Raw genomic sequence first — 21,537 nt, forward strand, 5'->3', positions numbered from 1 at the left:
CCATAAAATTTGTCAGTATTGAAGTTTTCAATCCGAGTTTCTGCTTAAAATTCGATTCAAATTTACAATCGACTGTTCATTTTGATTCGTCAAGAATAATGGGTTATCTTAAAATATTTGTACCCTCTGCGATGTATCAGCACTTTCTTGTTTATTACACCCCCATAAATTCAACTTTTGAATCAACTACTCCTTTATTTTTGTAATTGTAAGCATTATTTTCTATTTATTATGTTTTCCAAAAATTTTATTTTTACTCTTTGACTATATTCCAAGTATGTACCATAATTCTTTGTTAAAATTTATGTCCTTAGGCTCTAAATTACTCCTTCTGTAATGTCTAATTAAGGGTCCATGAAAGTGAAGATGCCAGAGCTCATTTATTTGAATACTTTAGTTTATATCCTATTATATTTTTGACCTAAGCTTTCAAAAGCTCTTTACTCAGAAGAACCTTTCACTGTTATTTTAAGCAAAGTATAGACTACCTCTATTCACCTAAACACTGCAACAACTGTACAATTAACCGACATACACTGAAGAAAAACTAAAGGTAGTTTTAGAAAATATTATATTTTTTGAATCATATATTTTTAAATAGGACGTATACATTATTTGTCATCTTTAAATACATATATATATGGTTGAAAATAGGGATATACAAATAGTATTTGAATTCCGAGTCGAATACTTTGAGAAATTTAAATTATTTCAAGATTTCCGAGTATCTGTCAATTTTTGAATTATTCAAAAAGTTCAAAATTCGTCATTCGGGTAAAAAAATATATATGTGGAAATTATACATCACATAACGTGTTTCTGATTCCAAAAGGGTGAATAATTTTTTTTTTTATTACAAATCATTTTGGAGACTTGTTTTAAATTTAAAATTGGAAAAAATTTTTGAAAGTTAAAAGGGCATATAATTTATAAGTCCTTTAGGCTTTCAGAATTTTTTTTTTAATTTTTAGCTCTAAAATAAGGCTACCAAATAATTGGCAATGGAAAAAAAGTCATGCGCCTTTTTGGCTTTAGGAAGGTCCCTAAAACCAAAAGGGCAAATAAAAATACGTCATTTTGAAATTAGTAATGCGATATCGTCGTTTTTAGAAGAAAGCTGACTAAAGCTAAGAAACAGTAATAAAAAGTTGTTTTTTCAACTTTTGTATGGAAAATAGGGGGGAAGGGGCAGAGTGGGCCCCTTAAGAAAAATAATTATAATGTCATTAATTTTTGTTACGCGTTTACTTCTTTTTAGACCCTTGATACTTATTTTCACTTCATTATGCTGCGTCCATTAAAATTAGGGGCAAAGTAGGCCCTCCAAAAAATTTCAAATTTGATATTTTTTATTCTTTACACGTGTGATATTTGCAAATAACTACAAAAAAATTGTATTTTAATAACATAAAAGTCATTTTAATAGTCTGCAGCGATGTAACTTTAAAACGTAATCTCATTATCTTTAACTTTCTTAATAAATTATATTTAATGAACAGTTTTGTTGGTCTATTTTAGCCCTCATTATATAAGAAATTTCGATAAGCTTATTATCCGTCCGAATTTATTGGCGTATAGAAAATTTTGAGGGGCCCACTTTACCCCCATATTTTTTGAAGTTTTGAAAATTTTAAGGGGCCTACTTTGCCACCTCATCCCCTATAGTTTATCTTAATTTTTGAAAATATCGTTTTCCTCTTACAATCTTTGTTTGAATTAAACGGTTTTCGCGCGAAAACTTTTGTACCTTAAAAATTTGAAAAAAATGTAAATTACGATTATTGCTAACAGGAAATACAAAAAAATATTTTCTCAAAATGTGGAGTTACACAATTTTTTACTAAAAACGACATTATATAACATATATATGGTTTTCAAACTACTCATTAATTTTCGAATTATTAGTAAATTTTCGATTGAAATTAAGATGGAGGGTGGGTCTAAATTTTTAATTCTCTCCCCTCGAATCCCTAATGACTGCTCATAATTAATTAACAATAATTGATAATTAACTTGGATTGTATCCGTTGTTAGACTACGTCAGCAAATTGTATATTACAGTGTATGAGTCAGGTACATTACAATACAGTATCTTTGTAAATGAAAATGAATTTCACACCAGCGTTCATTATACAAAAATAATAATCTTAGAGTTTAAATGTCACTGTGACGACAGACATTACACTAAGTACTAAAGATCTCTATACATATCCAAGAAAAGTATTTACGTTGCAGTATAATACGTTTGTTTAAATTCTTAAACATCGACTGAGATGACAATGGGCCAGGTAAATTTTTACTCTTGAAAATTAGAAAAATTTTTGGGTAATCCCAAGATTTTATCAAACTTTCGTCTAACTTGCCAGAAATATGGTAGTCGTAAATATTAATGCAGACATATATTTTTTTTTCTAATTAGGGATTATGTTATTTGAATACGGGCATATTATTTACTATAGTAAGCTAAAGGATTACAGAAGATATGTTTTAATTTTTTAATTTATGACTGTTGTCTAGTCGAATTAAGTAATTGAACTGTGTCTCCAATACTTTTACAATGACATGGTTTGGCTGAAGTTTTAAAACTTGGAAGGAAATTTTTATATATGTATTGTGTTAAATTCGTCTGAGGAAGAAAAGTTCTAGAGTTATGACTCAGTTCAAAATGTCGGACAAAATGAGACTTTTCAAAATTCTTATATGTAAGAATTTTGAATGGTGAGAACAATTTGAGGTGAATCTCAAAATTTTTCATTTGAGGTCTGAAATCAAAATTATTTTTGACTCAGGGAACTTTGAGAAAAATAATTTTTAATAAAAAATAATTTGATGACAAGTTGGAGGTTCAATTTTCAAAAATAAATTTTGAATGTTATTTTCAAAATTATACACGAAAATTTGGCTCAAATTTTGAAATCGGAGCTTTATTGAGGGGCAAGTTAATTAAAAAAAAAAATTTGTGTTAATAATTATTTCGAAATTTCGAAAAAAAAAATGTTTTTATTTAAAATTATTAGATGGAGTTTATTAATGCAAATTTTGAAAATTTATTGGTATAATTATAATAATTAAATTGGTTATTAAATAACGAATTTTAAAAATTGTTTTTTCAAAAATCAAGCAAATATTTTTTTTTATATATTTTAAATTACTCAAATTATCAAAAATTATTGCAAAACAAATAGATTTCAAATTCAAAAAAATAATTTAAAAAAAATAATTTTTCGAAGTTTTTTTTATTTTTAAAAAAAGTTAGATGTCTACAGTTAATTGAGCCAATGAGAATTACAACTGAAAATTCAGATTTATCTCGAAGAAATCAAATTTTCTAACCCCCCCCCGTTCCCACCTACTCGATATGTTAATTATAAAAAATAATTTTTTTTTTTTATTTAATTTTCAAATGCAACTCTTACATATTCATATATATGTATCTATATATCCACACTTATTTATTTATTTAAAAAAATATATCATTAATATGACATTTAAACGTTAAACTCCATCTGCGTTCATTTCTTACACTCACAATTATTTTTTCACTATAGATATGTGTAAATAAATGGCACGAGGATATTATATACACATATATATAGACAGTAATACATTCTTCAAAAATATATAAGTAAAAATCTATCCCCTGAAAAATTTCACCCTTGGACAATCTCACCCTCTATAGACGTAACACCGGGTCCTTAATAAATTTCGTTTGTTCAGGATCACACCAGCTTATAATTTTTTGATACATTATTGATTTTTATATTCTTTAAATCAATATTTATTTTTATAAAATTATCGATCAATGACATAAAAAAAAATGATCAGTTACAATTTTTCTCAAACTTTTCATTTTTTTTTTGCCGCGTACTTTTTGTTTATTTTTTTAAAATTGAGTCTCTGGAGTCTCTTGCAGTTTCATTGAAAACGTCACATTTATTATTCAGTTTCTGCATCTGTCAATCGATTTTAAAGTTAAAAAAAAGCATTTTCTCACAAACCCCCTGCGAATGTAAAAAAAAAATTTTTTTTCTGGGCGTGATTTTTTTTTATTAATAGACTCGAGTATATATTGTTAAATATATGAAAAATCATCAAAATATTAACTTACTAGTTGACAATTTAAAAAAAAAAAAGTTAAAGTTCAAATCGAAAAATAATTAACTATTTTTTTTCAAAGTGTCCCATATATTTTTCATTTATCATATTTTTTATTTCCGAAAAAAATAACCCTTTAGTAGTTGGGGCTTTCGCATTAAAAAAAAAAAAAAACCAAGAAAATTTCGTTTTCTCACCCACGTTGTCAAATAAATCTAATAAATCTGACATGACAATGGGATAATATGACAGCAACCTCTGGTAGGTTCTGGTGTCTTACGAGTAGTTAATCATAATATTAAAAAAAATCCTTCAGGTACAAGAAAAAAAAAATGAAAATCCTTGAGAAAAAATTTAGACGCAGCCCTTTGCGTTAGATAAATTTTTCCGACGTTTGAAATATATGACTCAACATTTTTGTTCATTAATCATCATGTTTCTTTTTAATTTTTAATCACATATATATATTTTTATAAATATCAAGATGAGATTAAAGTATATAATAAAATACATGGTGTGCATTAACTTTAAATTGTAATTTGCGGGTGGAATATTCGAGATACGAAAAAAATTCACTCTTATACTTTTTTCTGAAATTTAATTCTCTACAAAAAAGGTCCTCACCATAGTTGACCTAAAGTTATTCATTAAAAACTAACAGTCATTTGAATTAAAATACAGAAGTTATTTGCAAAAATGGTGTGCTCAAATTTTGAATCGTAAATTTTGGGTGAACTGATACAGATACAAAAAAATGCACTCGTACAATTTTGTAGGAAATTTAATTTCCTACAAAAAAGGTGTCTTGCAAAATTTGCTTAAAACCACTAATTATGCACTTACAGTCCTTAAAATAAATTATAAAAGTAATTACCACAAGAAATGGTGTGCACATAATTAAATGTTAATTTCTGACTAAACTATCACTAATGCAGCAAAATTCCACATGACTAATATTGTTCCTCTTAAAATTTCCTACAAAAAAGCTCTCATTAATCATCACTCTAAAGTCAATAGCTAACGAGATACAAGTATTTAAAATTCAAATTTTTTTTTTTAAATAAAATTTTACTTTCATCTCATAAATTACATATTTCATGATTTTAAATTATAATATATATCTTCTTTAAATCAAATATCAAGAAATGAAACAAAAAAAGTAGTCACCATTTATTAATTGTTAATAGTCGAGCCCAACATTTCTACTTCTTTGGTGTGTTCGAGGTGTGCAAAATAAAATAAATTTTTTTTTTTAATTTTACTGGTTTTTAGCCCAAGTAACTATATATATATTTATATATATACGAAATCAATTCAATTTATCTACACTTTGAAGTTCAATAAATTTTTTCTTACACCCTTAATACGTATAGTCCTATAAATATAATAGCAATATATATGTCTGTATATAAAATTCCTCTTCTCCATTCCTATATGTATATACATTTATATAGTACATAGTATATATATATCTTATTCTTATATTCCCTCCGTATCGGTATGTTGCGAAAATTATGAAACGTCTATCCCCAGGGACCAGAATCCCAGAGCAAGAAATCACACATATACTTGCTCATTTCTCATATATATATATATATTATTTCAATCTTCATGTATGATGCAGACAGTGGTGAGATATGTAGTAGAGATGCATCTGCGGCGGCTGCGTAACGAAATAATGGCAAAAACGACGTCGAACGGTCGGTACGGGGTTGTTTCTCGTTCAACTCAATGTCATGACAGTATGCTATGTAATATAGGGTGAGAGTTAGACATATAGGAAGGTGTCCCGTTGGAACAGATGATGATGATCCCGTTTAGGAAGTTGCTGTTACTGCTGTTACTCACGAGACAAACTAGTGTGTTACCTATGGATGTATTATAAACGACTAGACTTACTTCGGAATTCACGGTTACGAGGTCATTGAATTGTCTATTTAAAAAACCAGTAAAATTTTTTTTTACGGTAAATTTCGGTCCTTTTTTAATTAATTGGGATTTAAGGGGTAGTTTTTTTTTTTAATGTACCGTCAAATTTAATTTTTTTTTATTTGAGAAGTTTTGAAATATTTTTTGGCGGGAATTCAGGCGATGGTTGACTGCCTAGAAATTCCGTCTAGGCATCCATTAGAATTCCCATGAATTCCTTCTGAAGTATTCGGTCAGATTCCCAGAAGTTTTTATCTGGAGTTATCGGCATAGAGAAATTTTTTAGCTCGAAACGAAACTTTGAGAAAAAATTTGAAAATTGAAAAGTTTTCAAATTTTTCGTTGATTATATTTTTTAAATTAATTATTTGATCAAAAGTAATTGAAAGAGCCACAAAAATAAAGATGTAGATTTTTTAAATATTCAAAAAATTCCACTGACTTATTTTGGAAAAATAATGAAAATTTCCAATTTTTCATCTTTCTCTTGACCAAATTACCTGATTTTGTTGGTCTTATTGACATTTGTCACAACTCAGGCTTTGAATCTGACATTTCAAAATTTATTTTTTCAAAAATACTAATTTGGAAATTTATAAAATTTCCACGAAATTTCAATTTTCATAACACGTCATACTTTTCCATATTCAAACCCACAGTAAGTCGAACACCAGATCAAAAAAGTCAAATTCGCTTCCTAAGACCTCGAAACATCGACGCCTAAAAAATTCAATTTACAAAAATTGAATTGAAATCGGAAATTTCAATTTTTGAAAATTGAAATTTTTTAAATTTTTCGATGATTATATTTTTTAAATTAATTATTTGATTAAAAGTAATCGAACGAGCCACAAAAATAAAGATGTAGATTTTTTAAATATTCAAAAAATTACACTGAGTTATTTTGGAAAAATAATGAAAATTTCCATTTGTTCAATTTTTCATTTCTCTTTTGACCAAATTACCTGACTTCGTTGTTCTTAGCGACATTCTTCACAATTCAGGCTTTGAACCTGACATTTTAAAATTTATTTCCAAAAATACTATTTTTGAAATTTATCAAATTTCCACGAAATTTCAATTTTCATAATCACGTCATACTTTTCCATATTTACACCCACAGTAACTCAGACACCAGCCCAAAAAAGTCAAATTCGCTTCCTAAGACCTCGAAAAATCGACGCCTAAAAAGTTAAATTTTCAAAAATTGAACCGAAAACGGAAATTTCAATTTTTGAAAATAAAATTTTTTTTGGGTGGCAATTAAAAAAATAAATAAAATTATCTACCTGTACATATATACCTGTAATAAGCACCATATGATCATATATAAACGCGTGCGCGGGAAATACCTGCGCATTGCATTGAAAAAGGAATAAGAGCGCGTAACCCTCAGTATTATTTCTCTCTTTGTCTTTCTTTATATTTCTGAAATCGGGATATGACTGTCCTTATTTATCACATGTCATAGCATCCTTTTTATTACAATATACCGCATCACTATTGAGAACGCGACACACCCTTCGTCCCCCATATAAATGTGCATGTGCATGTGCATGTGGACATACGGTACTACAGTGGCAGTAGCAGGAGCAAAAGCAGGAGCAGAAATATAAGCAGGAGCAATAGCAGGAGCAGTAGTAGTGGATAAAATCGCACATGGGGTGCACACCATACCTACGACGTGGGGCACGCGCCACACACCAGATACCCACAATGTGCTCCCCTACTCGTTATTTCGTATAGTACATATGACTATAGAAGACCATCTGCGGGCCCTTTCTCACAACGAATCAAAGACTATAGTAATACATACGTACATATACTTGTATGTACAGAGTACACACACTCGGTCTTATGTATTATGTTGTAGTTAATGTACATATACACACCCCTGTACATATGAGTTTATGGTTGAATCTTTTTTTGGTACGTGCCAATACATTTAAAGAAGAGGGTAAGATTCTTTTTATTTTTTAGCGGGAATATATTTTTGCGCAACCCCCACGATGTCATGGGGAATATTACTAAAGTTCTTTTTCTTTAACCCTTTTTACTTTTTTACTTTTTTTTATTCAAGAAAAACCGTTTGGAATTTTTAGAATTTATGTACTTTGGATTTTTTTTATTAACGTTTTAAGCCTTAAAAAAATTTATGAAAAATTAGAATATATTTTATATTTATTTCGGTTATTAATTTCTTATTGAAAGTTATAATTTTGCCCGAAATTACTTTTATAGGGTGTGCATGTACTTTAAATTGAAATTATGGGTAAATTATTGAAGATACGACAAAGTTGCATATGAACAGTTTCATTTGGCGTTAAATTTTCTATACAAAAGGTCCTGAGCATAATTATTGTCATACTGATAGTTACTGAGTTATGGTCGATTTAGTAAAGTATGAAATTAAACACTGGGATTTGGTGTGCAGAAAATTAAACTGATCATTTTTGAAGGAACTATCGCAGAAACGACAAAAATGTACTTAAACAATTTTGTTTGTGATCAAATTTTCTATAAAAAACTTCGAAAGCATAATTACGATAATCTCAATAATTAACGAGTTACAGTTAATTAAATAAATTATAAAATTAGATATTTCAAAATGATGGTGTGCATAGTTTTAAAATGACTTTTTTGAAGAAACTATTGCAGATACGACATAATTACACATGAACAAATTTGTTTGTCATCAAATTTTCTATAAAAAACTTTTGAAGCATAATTTCGATAATCTCAATAATTAACGAGTTACAGTTAATTAAAGAAATTATAAAATTAGATATTTCAATATGATGGTGTGCATAAATTTAAAATGACTTTTTTGAAGAAACTATTGCAGATACGACACAATTGCATAGGAACAAATTTGTTTGTCATCAAATTTTCTATAAAAAACTTCTTAAGCATAATTACGATAATCTCAATAATTAACGTGTTATAGTTAATTAAATAAATTATGAAATTAAATATCTTAAAATAATAGTGTAGATGAATTTAAACCTTAAGTTAATTCAAAAATACAATATATATGTCGGATAAAAAATTGCGGTAGGCCATGAGCCATGATGCGGCGATTACGACAGATGTATGATCTTGAAGCATTAAAATATACTTTATCTTATTTATAAAGACTCCAGGTGAGATCAAAAATCACCTTTAAGTTTTTAACAACACATGCACACCCTAAAATTATTTTTACTGAGTGTCTTGCCCTCACTGTCTGACCTTCGATAATATCATTTACGGAAAATCGTATCCGTATATATCTATTCTTTAAAGTATCTTAATGCTTTCATATAAATATACACACCATCATACTAACAGGGGGTAACACAACATTAGTCTCTCTTTTTACATCAATTCAATTGACAAAATCGTATTGTAGGAGTTATACACACCCTCTTGAAGGAACAATTGTGGCGCGAAGAAAATCACCACCACAGTTAGTCATGTGCTCTCTTTTACTGCACACCCCTCATACTTTTATTTTTATCGTACTCTATATATATATATAGAAGTAAATGGTCTACTCATATATACATATATAAGGGTCCCTGTTAAATAAAATACATTGGGGTCCGATTAAGTCAAACACGACAGCTGAATCTTCACAGTCCTATGGGGTCCAACTTAAAATTTTGTGACCCCTGTCTGTACATATATATACATAGCAAAAATAAGTCAACGTACCGTAGACGTTATAACGTTAAACTCATCAATTGGACACGCAATTTTACGTTTATATTTTTATGATAAAAATCATTAATTTTATTTCAGTAATAGAATATCATCAAAAACGGTTATTTGTCTAATTTTTTTTTTTTCTATCAATTACTAAATTATTTTGCTAATTATCTTAATCAGTCGCTAAAAAAATTTACTTTTAAATTTTAATTAAAAATAATTATGAAGACTGGGGTATAATGGACCCTCAAAATTTTTAAATTTCATGTTTTTATAAAATTTATTTACTTCGTATTACAATTTGAGTTTGAAAGTGATAAGAAGTACTGGGGGTAAAACGGGTCACCTAAAAAATTTTTTCAAGAATTTTATGTTCATTTTCAGATTTTGTATAAATTTCTGTAGTGCTGTGGGGTAAAATGGGTCATTTGAAAAATGAAAAAAATTGAAAAATAAAATTTTTTTGTATAAAGAGCGGAATTACAAAAAAATTTAGATTGATTTGAAAGTTACGAGAATTAATTCCCTGCTCGAGTATATTTCGTAGTCAGACCTTATATATGTAAATATATATATATATATACAAGCCGTTACACGTCCGCGTCGCTGGGCTTTTGTAATTTTAAATAATTATATATTTTGTTTTAATTTTCGATATAAAAGCCTTAACATTTTTTCGAAAATATTCTAATTTTCCCGCGCTTTTCTATAGAAAAAAAGTTGTAATTTGCAATAAAAAGTTGTAGTCTATTTTAATTACCCCTCCTAGATTCAGTTTTATATAAAAAAATCATCGTTGATTTTCTCATGGCGCAGATGATGTCTATTTGGAAATTTCAGCCTGTAGGTCTTTGGAGTCAAAAACGTGAAAATTTCAATTTGCTACGCCCCCGCGAATCTCAATGATTTTTGGAACTCATTGTTTTATTTACTGTTATTTTTATATAACCGGGCCTATGTTAAGAATAAATTTAATGAATATTTTGTTTTTATTTTTGAATATGTAATAAATAACCGGTTAGTCATTTGACTAATTCCATCGGTCATTCACTCGGTCTGTGAATTTTAAAATAGTTTCTTATTTTGCATATTTGTATGCATAAGGTAGACTAACATAAAATAGTCATTTTCAAAAAAAAAAAAACGAAATTCTTATAAATTAGGTATTCAAAGATAAGTTATATCATAAAAATAATAATAATAATCTATAGATATTATTAAGAGAATAAGGAAAATTTAGTTCCCGCCATATCCATATGATAGAATTAGTTAATGTTATTGAAATTGGTATCATAAGATAGGTCTTGACTTGAATTTGTGTCTTTTCATACTTTAAACTCTTTTTAATTGCCAAGTATTGAGATAAATAGATTTATCTACATCATTCGAATTACATTTAAATTACGCGGGAAAAAAGACGATCGTATTTATTTTCATTAAATAAATTAATACTTTAATTATTCTGTCACTAAATATGACTGAATGTCACTGAATATATAGCTATATTATTTATATCGCGTTACTTATTCCAAAATGACAGATTTTTATACTCCCTTTTGGTTTTAGGAAGCTTCTCAAAGCCAAAAAAGTGTGCATAGAAAAAAAAAGAATTCATTGACACAAAAAATCTTTACTCGCCTAAAGAAAATTTTTACTTACCCCAATAAATTTTTTGCATTGTGAATTGAAAACAAAAATTTCTTTAGAACTAGAAAAAATTACTCGGTGCAAGGAAATTATTTCTTGACCAAAAAAATATTTTCTCGCTCCAAAACAATTTTTGTATTTAATTCATGATGCATAAAATTTCTCGGTGCAAATTAAAATTTTGTTGCGGCAAGAAATTCTTTTTTTCTGCGTATTTCATAAATTTATTAGTGATATTTGGGCAGTCACATAGTGACTGCAGGTTGCTCATAATAATAATAATAATAATATAGGATGAAAGTACCATTTTGTGGTCACTGCTCCATTTTTGGACCTTAAAACTTAATTTTAATTAATGAAAAAGTATAAAATAAAATTTCCATTGCAATAATGTAATAAAAGTATCTCTGTACTCATTTTTAAAATAAAGTATGGCATTGCGTCCTTTACAAATTATTTTATTAAAATTTTTAAAGTGTCCAAAACTAGCTCTAAAGTGCCCAAAAATGATCTACCTGAAAATCGGAACGTTTTTCGCGCAACGGAAATGAAAAAATTTATGAAATTTTACTGTGTGAGGGTGATTGGGGGTGGCTAAAATTTTCAACTAACATACTAGCGCCTATTTGAAACATTTCAGAAATTCAGATCAAGTGGAATTTTTATTTTTCATTTTGTTTTTTTATTTTCGTTCCGAAAAAAACGTTCCGATCTTCAGGTACATAAAAAATGGTATCTTTACCTAAGTCTTTTTTAAATAAAATCTAACTGCCATTTGACATAAAATTTTTACTAAATAGCTTGTAGCAAAGTTCCAGAAGTCTTAGAGTTAATATTTCTATATAGGGGAGGGTGGGGCAGAGCGGCCCCCCTGAAATTTTGACCAAAAAAAAAATTTTTTTTTTTTCGACTAATTACTATAAATCCGATATGTTTGCGCATTTTTACCCCTACGCATGACATTTGGGGCAAAATGGACAAGCCCAAAATTTTGAAAAAGTGATTTTGTCATATTTTTATCGTCAAATTAAAAAAAAATTATTATAATTCCACATTTCTAGCCCTACGCATAACACCTGGGGCAAAATGGACCAGCCGAAACTTCCGAAAAAATTATTTTTTCATATTTTTCGGCCGTTTCTCTATGTAAGAGGCAAATTTGGTCACTAAAAATTTATAAAAATTAAATTTTTTTTTTTAGTTGATAAATTTTTGAAATAAAGTAAAATTATAGAATTGATTTTTTTTTTTATTAAATAACAATTAGTAATTAAGGTAATCGAGAGTGAACGATTTTTTACGCTTTAAAAAATTTTTTTCGAGTAATATAAAACCAAAAATAGTTGTCAAGAGAAAGAAATACATTCTTAATGATGAAAACAATTTAAAAAAAAAAAAATACGAAAAAAAAAATTTTTTTTATCACTTTTTGAAGGGGGGCCGCTCTGCCCCACAAAAAAAAAAAAATTTTTCAGAATTTTGGCAAAATGTCCATACATTTGTTCGAAATAGGACAAAAGTAAAGTGATCTTATGGTTGAAAGCCACAAAAAATAATAATTGGCTTAGGGGGGCCGCTCTGCCCCACCCTCCCCTATATGTAGAGATATTCTTTCAAATTTTACAAGATTAAAATACTTCCATCCTGGAAATTTTTCTTAATTGCAAGTCTACTTACAGTAAATGAGTTTTTGTTAATTACTGTCATTATATATATTATTATTACTATCACTTATTTCAGACCTAAAACTCATTATGTACTCAATTATAATATGTATACAAAATTATCTTACTATTGCTAAGTACAAGAATATTTCACACCAATCCGTACATATATATAAATATATATAGAAATGTCATTTACACAAATTATTTAAATTGAAAAATATTTATTTTCTTCTTAAGAATTCAATTTAAAAACAATTATTCAAAATCATTTCCGTAATTCCAAAAATATTTCATACGTTGCCAAGTCAAGTTAAATAATTATTTAACGTCATTTAATTTATTATGCATTATGAATGTATATAAATATATATGTATACAGATAAAGATATAGTGAGGCCCAAAATACCTGACACGTGAAAAATCTTTGGAAAATACAAAAGAACGCCCTTATTGATCAGGTGAAGTATTGTGTGGCGAGCAAGGTACTTCCTTGGAGAATTTCCTGCTTAGATATAAATGAAAGAGCTGTATGCTATAAGGCAGTTCCCCTCTTATAAGATGTATATATGTCTATTCATATTGTACATACACACATATAAATTTATATGTATGAGACTAATACAATATAAGTATAAGAAGAAGGATAATATAAAGAAGCCCTAATCGTTTCTTTTTGGTACCTGCTTCTTGCAGACTGAGTCTGAACACTTTAATTATTTAATTTTCGCTTATTAACAAATTAATATTTTATTTATTGCATTAAAAATATTTGTGGCTGTATATAACGAAAAAAAAAAAAAAATAGACTTTTGATATCATACACAGTAAAAAAAATTTTGTATCTGTATTAAAAACAGTCCGTGTTAAATTTTTTCTGTTGATTATTTCGTGTCAAATCAACATCAATTCTCTGTGTTACTTTAAAATTTTTAATCGATCTACTATTCAACACTAAAAGTGTGGCGACCGTCTCTTTTTTTTCATGCAATAATTTCTTGCGACAAAATTTCTCAGCAATAATTTCTCAAGGCATAATTTCTCACCACAAATATGGTGAAAAAAGAAATTTTTGTGTTGGATCAATTTTTGTTTGAGTAATTATTGCTGAGAAATTTTTGCATGAGAAATTATTCCGGATTTATAAAGGCAGGGAGCCTAATGTGTTACTTTACCCGAGTCGAAATATTAGATGTAAATTGAACGTTCTTAACGTTTTAAACGTAAATTAAACGTTTTCAACGTTTCAAACGTAAATTGAACGTTTTGAACGTAAATTGAACGTTTTGGACATTAAAAACTCAATTTGACAACTTTCAACTTATTCAAAACGTACGTTGGAGTATCATATATCGAAAACGTAACTAAAACCTATACCAAATAATTTTTTTCATCGATTTTGTACTTCTGGATTATAATCACGGCAATTCCCTAAAATTTTGTCGTCTGCCTTTCTGGCTCTTGAATAAAAATGTCGTACTTTGAAAAAAAATTTTTTTCAGTTTCATACTTCTATCTTTAACACTATATATTTCTATCTTTTCATATATTATGATATCAAGGTTTTGAAAATTGTGATTATAAATATTGAAATACATTAATTAATGTTATCATTAAACCAAAATCATAACTCATGAAATTATCAATTTTTTACGAACCAAAACACAAAAAAATCGTTCAATTTACTTTCAAAACGTTAAAAACGTTCAATTTACGTTTAAAACGTCAAGAACGTTCAACTTTCGTCTAATATTCCGATAAATAAGTTAATCGAAATTTCTTATATAGGGAAGACCGGGGCAAGACGGCCCACCTCAAAAATTAACCAAAAATGTTTTTTTCTTGTTTTCTTTTGATTATCACAAATTTAGATTATTTACTCATTTTTAGCCCAATACGTGAAACTTGGGGCAAAATGAACCACTCAAAAATTCTAAAAGAAAATGTATTTCATAGTATTATAACCTAGTCATGATTAATTTAATAGAAATATCATTTTTTGGTTAATTATATGGATTTGGATTAAAATAGAGCATTTGAAAAAGTTAAAAAAACCAATAATCAATTTTCTACAGAAGTGAAAAAATGACTCGTATTGTATCAAAAAAGGTTATTTCGAGTAATATTAAAGTAAATACAGTTGTTAAAGAGAAAAATATAAACATTTGTTACGCGGGAAATTTTTTTACAATTAAAAAAAAAAAATTTTTTTTTTCATTTTTTTTCGGAGGGGGCCGTCTTGCCCCAAAAAAAAAAAATTTTTTTTCAGGAGCTTCACCAAAATTTTGGTGAATTGAGTTCAAGTTGGACAAGAGTAAATCGACTTGATGGTTCAAAGCCACAAATAATAATAACCGGCTTAGGTGGGCCGTCTTGCCCCGGTCTCCCCTAATGAGGGCTAAAATAGACCACGAAAATTGTTCATTAAATATAATTATTAGGAAAGTTAAAGATAATAAAATTACGTTTTAAAGTTATATCGCAGCAGACTATTAAAATGACTTTTATATTATTAAAATACATTTGTTTTATAGTAATTTGCAAATATCACAGTGTAAAGAATAAAAAATATCAAATTTGAAATTTTTACATAATGAAACGCAGCATAATGAAGTGAAAATAAGTATCTAGGGTCTAAAAACAAGTAAACGCGTAAAAAAAATGAATGATTTTCTAATTATTTTCCTTAAGGGGCCCACCCCGCCCCCTCCCCCCTATTAATGTTTTGTAAATTTGCAATCAAGTTATTTTTTGACTGAAGAAAATAAAATCTCTTTTGTAGTAAATATGTTTGAAAAAAATTATCAAATTCTATCAAAATTCGTTGTCTTGAAAGCAATTATAAATAGATATATATGAGGACGGTAAAATTTATGAATGTTCAAAATTTTACCTGCATTGTCTATCTACTGCGTCTGAGTGGCGGCAGACAAACTAAATTTTCTAAGGAAATTTATTACATACACTACAGACCAAAAGTTTGGAAGCATATCTAACTAAATTCTTTTATATAAACCTAGTGATTCTTCTTTATATGTCCAAGAATCGACCACCACAATGAGTTAAAATACAGCGAAGTAATTAAAAATGATCATATATTTAATTGTAAAACATAAAATTTGACTTCATGACTCTTTTTTTTTACAAAAATTGCAGATGCTTCAAAATTTTTGGTCGGTACTGTATATATTCATATATATGAGGTATTAAAATTTATGAATTTTAAAATTTTACTTGCATTGTCTGTATACCTACTCAGCCAAAGTGGCGGCAGTCTGTCTGTACCTACTTTGCCAAAGTGGCGACAGTCTACACTGAGAAAAAAAAATACTATTTTCCAAACATGAATTTCTTCGTTCAAGAAATCCGTTCAAAATATTTATTTTATTATTATTAATTATCAATTTCTTGAGAAAAGAGCATCAAATTTATTTTTGTTATTATATGAATTTGATATTATATTATGAGTAAACAAAAGAATAGCTTTACTTGAATTAAATAAAAATTATTCCCTTCAATTCTACGAATTCTTGAGACAAAATTATACATTCTTGAAAATTATCAAGAATATATGTTCTTGTATCAAGTAAATGTTCTTGATAAAAGTATTTTTTTTTCTCAGTGTAATACCAACTTTTCTAAGAAAAAAAAAAAAAAATATATATATATATATATATATACATATGTATGAGACTATTGAAATTATCAGTTAAATCTGTTAATACCATTATACTGAGACTTAGATAATTTACTCAAAATGAGGGTAAAAGACGGAAGATGTTTTTGAAGACTGAAAATAATGACTAATTGCATACTGGCGTCAGTATCGTCGCCATCATCATCATAGTCTCAGACCAAATGGATGTCGAGACAACATTTGAAAAAAACCCAAATTGAGAAAATTTTAAATTACAGAATATGAAAATTTTAAATCACAGAATATGTTAATTCAAATAATTGTTGAATCTTCGTTATTTCCCCGTGTAAAAAAAATTTTCGTTTATTAATTTAGGTCTGAATTTCATGATGAAACTCAGAACGTGACACAAATATGACTTTCATTGGGAATTTACTCCAACTTTCCGTCTAATACATCAGTATCAATTATAAAATTAATTTATTACGTCTTCGAATTAGACTTGGGATGACTTCGATAGAAACTTGACTGATTTTTTAATGAATTAAACCTTTTGTCAAATTTATCGATTCAGCAATCGCCAATAAATTTCTCCTATAAAGTACTTGATTTATGTAAATCAGTTTCGATTGTAAAACTAATTTAGTGAATGAACTTCAGATCACTTGGATTTAAATTTGACTGTTATAATCTTGTCGTGATTAAAGTTGATGATACGAATTCATGATGAAAGTCACATTTGTGTCACGGTCTAAGTTTCGAGATGAAATTTATATTTAAATTCATTATGAACAATAATTTTTTTACACGGGATTATTAGTTTTTATTGAAAAATTAATTCCAGCTGTAAAATACACTAATCTATATAAAAAAAAAAAAATATATATATATATATATATATATATATATATATATATATTTTTAGTTAAAATTAACCATCACAATAATCCATTTTTTTACAGTCATATAAATAAAATTCATGTCTCGGTTCCTAATTATTTTATAGACATGTTCAAGCAGTCATTTTTTTCCTCGATAAATATACTAAAAAAAATGTATCTGCTAATTTTTTCATATATTTATTATTTATTAAAATATTTTAGCTCAAAAATCCCAAAAAGTCTAATTTAGCATTCACCATTAACGAAAATTATTTTCAAAAATTCATAACTCTGTTCCTAATTACTCAATCGACTTTTCTAACCACTCATTTTTTTTCTTATTAAATACTCTACAAAAAACATATCCTTCAATTTTTTCATATTTTCAATACTTTTCATAAAATTCCATCTCAAAGCTCTGAAAATTTTGAATTCTTTATCCCAACCGTCATAGAAATAATTTATAAAAATTCATATCTCAGTCCCTAAATAATTTATCGACCCATCTAACCCCTTATTTTTTTTCTCATTGAATACTTTTCAAAAAACCTTTTATTCAATTTTTTCATATATTCAAAACTTTTCATAAAATTCCATCTCAAAGCTCCCAAAATTTTGAATTCTTCATCCCAACACATAAGAATAATTTATAAAAATTCATATCTCGGTCCCTAATTACTTTTTCGACCCGTCTAACCCCTTATTTTTTTTCTCATTGAATACTCCTCAAAAAACCTGTCATAAATTTTTTTCATATATTCAATACCTTTTCATAATATTTCATCTCAAACGTCCCAAAATTCTTTATCCTCAAAAAAATCATCACATTTTTCTAAAACTTTCCCTCATATTCCCTAGAATTTGAAAATTTCCATATGATCTCAAAAACTCAGCCCCAAAAACAAAAAAACTACTTCAGAAATTCATTAAAAAAAATAAAATTCCCTTAATTTTAGCCCTATACAAAAAATAAGACCAAAAATATCCACTTGCTAAAAATCTTTCCAATCAAATTATCCCCAATTTTCCTTATCTCTGGGCAAAAATCCCCCATGAAATGATCCATTAATAGTTCAATTAAAAGAGTAATGAAAAAAATTAATAAATAAATAAAAATGAATAAAGATCCTGATTAAATACCGATGAAAGTACAAGATTTATAGATTAAAAAATATTTAAAGGGTGCGCCGACCCTCGGCATCCCCCAGTCAGTCCCATTCCCAGTCTGCCCCTTCTACCAAAAATTGCTGACCCCCTACCGTGACCGTAACCCACCAAGAGCCGCTTTAAAATAACATACGTATAAACTTCGCGCAGATCCTTTGCGTTTACGCGGGACGCAGCCATGCCCGCCATTGGTCCTGCGCAAGTCCCACCACTCACTGCCGAGTCTATAAATGCTGGGTCAGTCGTAGGTTCATCACATTACGATCACAGTCGCCGTAGTGTTGACATCCAGTTTTTTTGTGTTACCGGTAGTCTCTTGACGGAAACAGTTTAATAATTGTTAGTATAGGTCACTTATTAAATTGTTTATCTAGTGTTTCACTGTCGGATAACCGTTTAAAAGTATATTATTTACAATTAAAAACTTATTGTGGACTAATTATATACTTTATTTGTTGAATAAAAAAAAATATATAAATTTTTTTTTATTAATTGTGGAGCACGTGGTTTTTTTGATATGTTGTGGGAAACTGTTACGGATTCTTGTGATGTGTGTCATTGTACAAGGTATGCAATCAAAAAAAAAAAAAAAAAAAAAATTTAGTTGTAAATGTATATATGTTTTTTTTAAATGAAAATTGAGAAAATTTTTTTGAAGTTTTTAATGCTAATTTTTTTTGTAAGAAAAAATTGTTTGTAGATTTTGAGAATTGAAAATTTTGGAGAAATGGGCTTCGAAATTTTGAAAATTTATTAGAAATTTTGAATTAGAAAATTAAGAAATCTATTAGAAATTTTGTCATATAAAAATTTTTGAGGGGAAAATTGTTAATTGTAAATTTAATTTAAGTTACAAAATTGTGCCAGTGAAAAAAAAAAATAGAGAATTTTTGGATTTATAGAATTTTGAGTCAGTCATTATTTGAAAATATTTTCTTTGATTTTTTTTACAAGAATATTTTATTAGAAAAAGTTAAAAATTTTTTGATAAGGAAAAAAAGTTGTTTAAAAGTTTTCAAGTTTTCGAAAAAAGGTTAAATATGTAAATTTTTGTTTTATAAAACCAAAATATGATTTTTGATAAGAAAGATTTCTAATTTAATATTTTTTCGTGAATTGTCAATAGTAATTCCATCTTACGTTTGAAAACTGCACTAAATTTTTAAATTGGAAAATAAAAATTTATGTCCATATTTTGGATCTAAATTTTTTAATTGTCAAAAATTTCTTTTTTTTATAACGAAAAACAAAAAAATTTTCTTAAATAAAATAGTTTAAATTTTTTGATGATCGTTTAGAAAAAATTCATAATTAATTTAAATAATTTTGACTGATAAAAAATTACGGAGTGAATTTGACTTTTTAAAAAATTTCCACAAAAAAAAATCCACCAGTAATGAAAAAATTAAATTTTCAAATTTTTATAATTCAAAAAATCAATTAATAAAAAAATTTTAAAGCAATTTTCTTCAAAAATTAAAATTGAATCTTAAAATTAATTGACAATTTTTCATTTACTCCAAAAAAATGACAAGTTCTTGGTCCCTCTAGCGGTAAAAAATCGTACTAACGTTTTTTTATCGAACCAAAAATTCAGTTACCCGCCAAGTCTTGGCGAGTACACTCATAAAATTTTACTTTTAACAATTTAAAAAAATTTAACTCAAAATTTCTCTAACCCAGTCATTAAACTAAAAAAAATATATCAGGTACTTTATAAATACTAATATATATAAACAAAAAAGTATAAACTTTGAAAAAAAAACGTGTCTGAAAAATCCCGCGCTTTCAAAAAAATTATAAACTTTTTGATTTATAACATAAACTATCACTGAAAGTGGTAAAAATTGATTTATTCATATTCAAAAATCATAAAATAATCAAAAAATAATAAAATCTATGTGTTAATTTTGTTAAAACAATTAAAAAGTGTAAAGTTAAATAGTTGAGGTTAACTGACTCCAAAATGGAGTCGGAAAGAAAATGATAATTTGTAAAATTGATATTTATATAAGTAATAATATATAAGTGAATTCAAAAATGACTGACAGTGTATTGTCATTTTCTAGGCTCTTCAAAAGTGTCTTTAAAATAAAAGGGACACCAGATGGTGCAATGAAATCAAGATTGAAGTCTCGTCGTTCAAGTGGTATGGCGTCAAAAACAAGACGTATCTCCAGTCCTGAGTTGTCTTATTTGTCTAATACCAACAAAGAGAATACCAGCGCACTCTTTAGTCCACTCAGCATAATGACGAGCCCTCTGATGGTAAGAGCGTTTGTCAATTTTTTTTTTTTTTACTTTTAACCCTTTTACAATTTATTTTTTCAAAATCTACATTAATTTCATAATTCCTTACTATAACAAACAAAAAATTGAATTAATTCAGTCATTTTCTGATGTTTAAATCATATTTTTTACGCGCAGATCTACTGCGCATAGACGATTTGACCGCGAATATTTAAATTTAAATATGTAACTTGGAGAATTTAATTGACTAGTTAGTATCTATAAATATTGAGTTTTTGGAAAAATTATAAGATACCTTTTTTGTAGGAAATTTAAAGAGCTACAAAAAAGGTATCTTACAATTTTTCGAAAAATTTGATATTTATGGAGATATTTTCAAAAAACGAATCACACTCGTGCAATTTTTTCTGTATTTATTTTTTCGGACTTTATAATTAAAATATTTCAATAACTATCGAATTTAAGAAAAAAATACACGATACCTTTTTTGTAGAGAATTTAATAAGCTACAAAAAATGTCTCTTTCATTTTTTTAAATAACTCAATATTTACGAAGATATTTTTAAAAAACCAATCA

General features: G+C 27.3%; 1 protein-coding gene across 4 annotated transcripts in view; it reads left to right on the plus strand.

Moving 5' to 3' along the window:
- The window catches only part of LOC130667930 (M-phase inducer phosphatase), a 100,896-nt gene that overhangs the window by 76,840 nt on the left and 2,519 nt on the right, over positions 1 to 21,537 (plus strand). The window contains exons 1-2 of one of the 4 annotated variants that reach the window (XM_057469875.1): positions 18,980 to 19,277; positions 20,780 to 20,978. In XM_057469875.1, coding sequence (XP_057325858.1) covers positions 19,228 to 19,277; positions 20,780 to 20,978 — 249 coding nt within the window. In that variant the 5' untranslated portion in view covers positions 18,980 to 19,227. Of the gene's footprint in view, positions 1 to 18,979; positions 19,278 to 20,300; positions 20,420 to 20,548; positions 20,704 to 20,779; positions 20,979 to 21,537 lie in introns of those variants that run through there. The other 3 variants (XM_057469890.1, XM_057469882.1, XM_057469869.1) reach the window with 3 other exon arrangements.

Source organism: Microplitis mediator, chromosome 1 (assembly GCF_029852145.1).
Source record: "Microplitis mediator isolate UGA2020A chromosome 1, iyMicMedi2.1, whole genome shotgun sequence".
Lineage (NCBI taxonomy): Eukaryota > Metazoa > Arthropoda > Insecta > Hymenoptera > Braconidae > Microplitis > Microplitis mediator.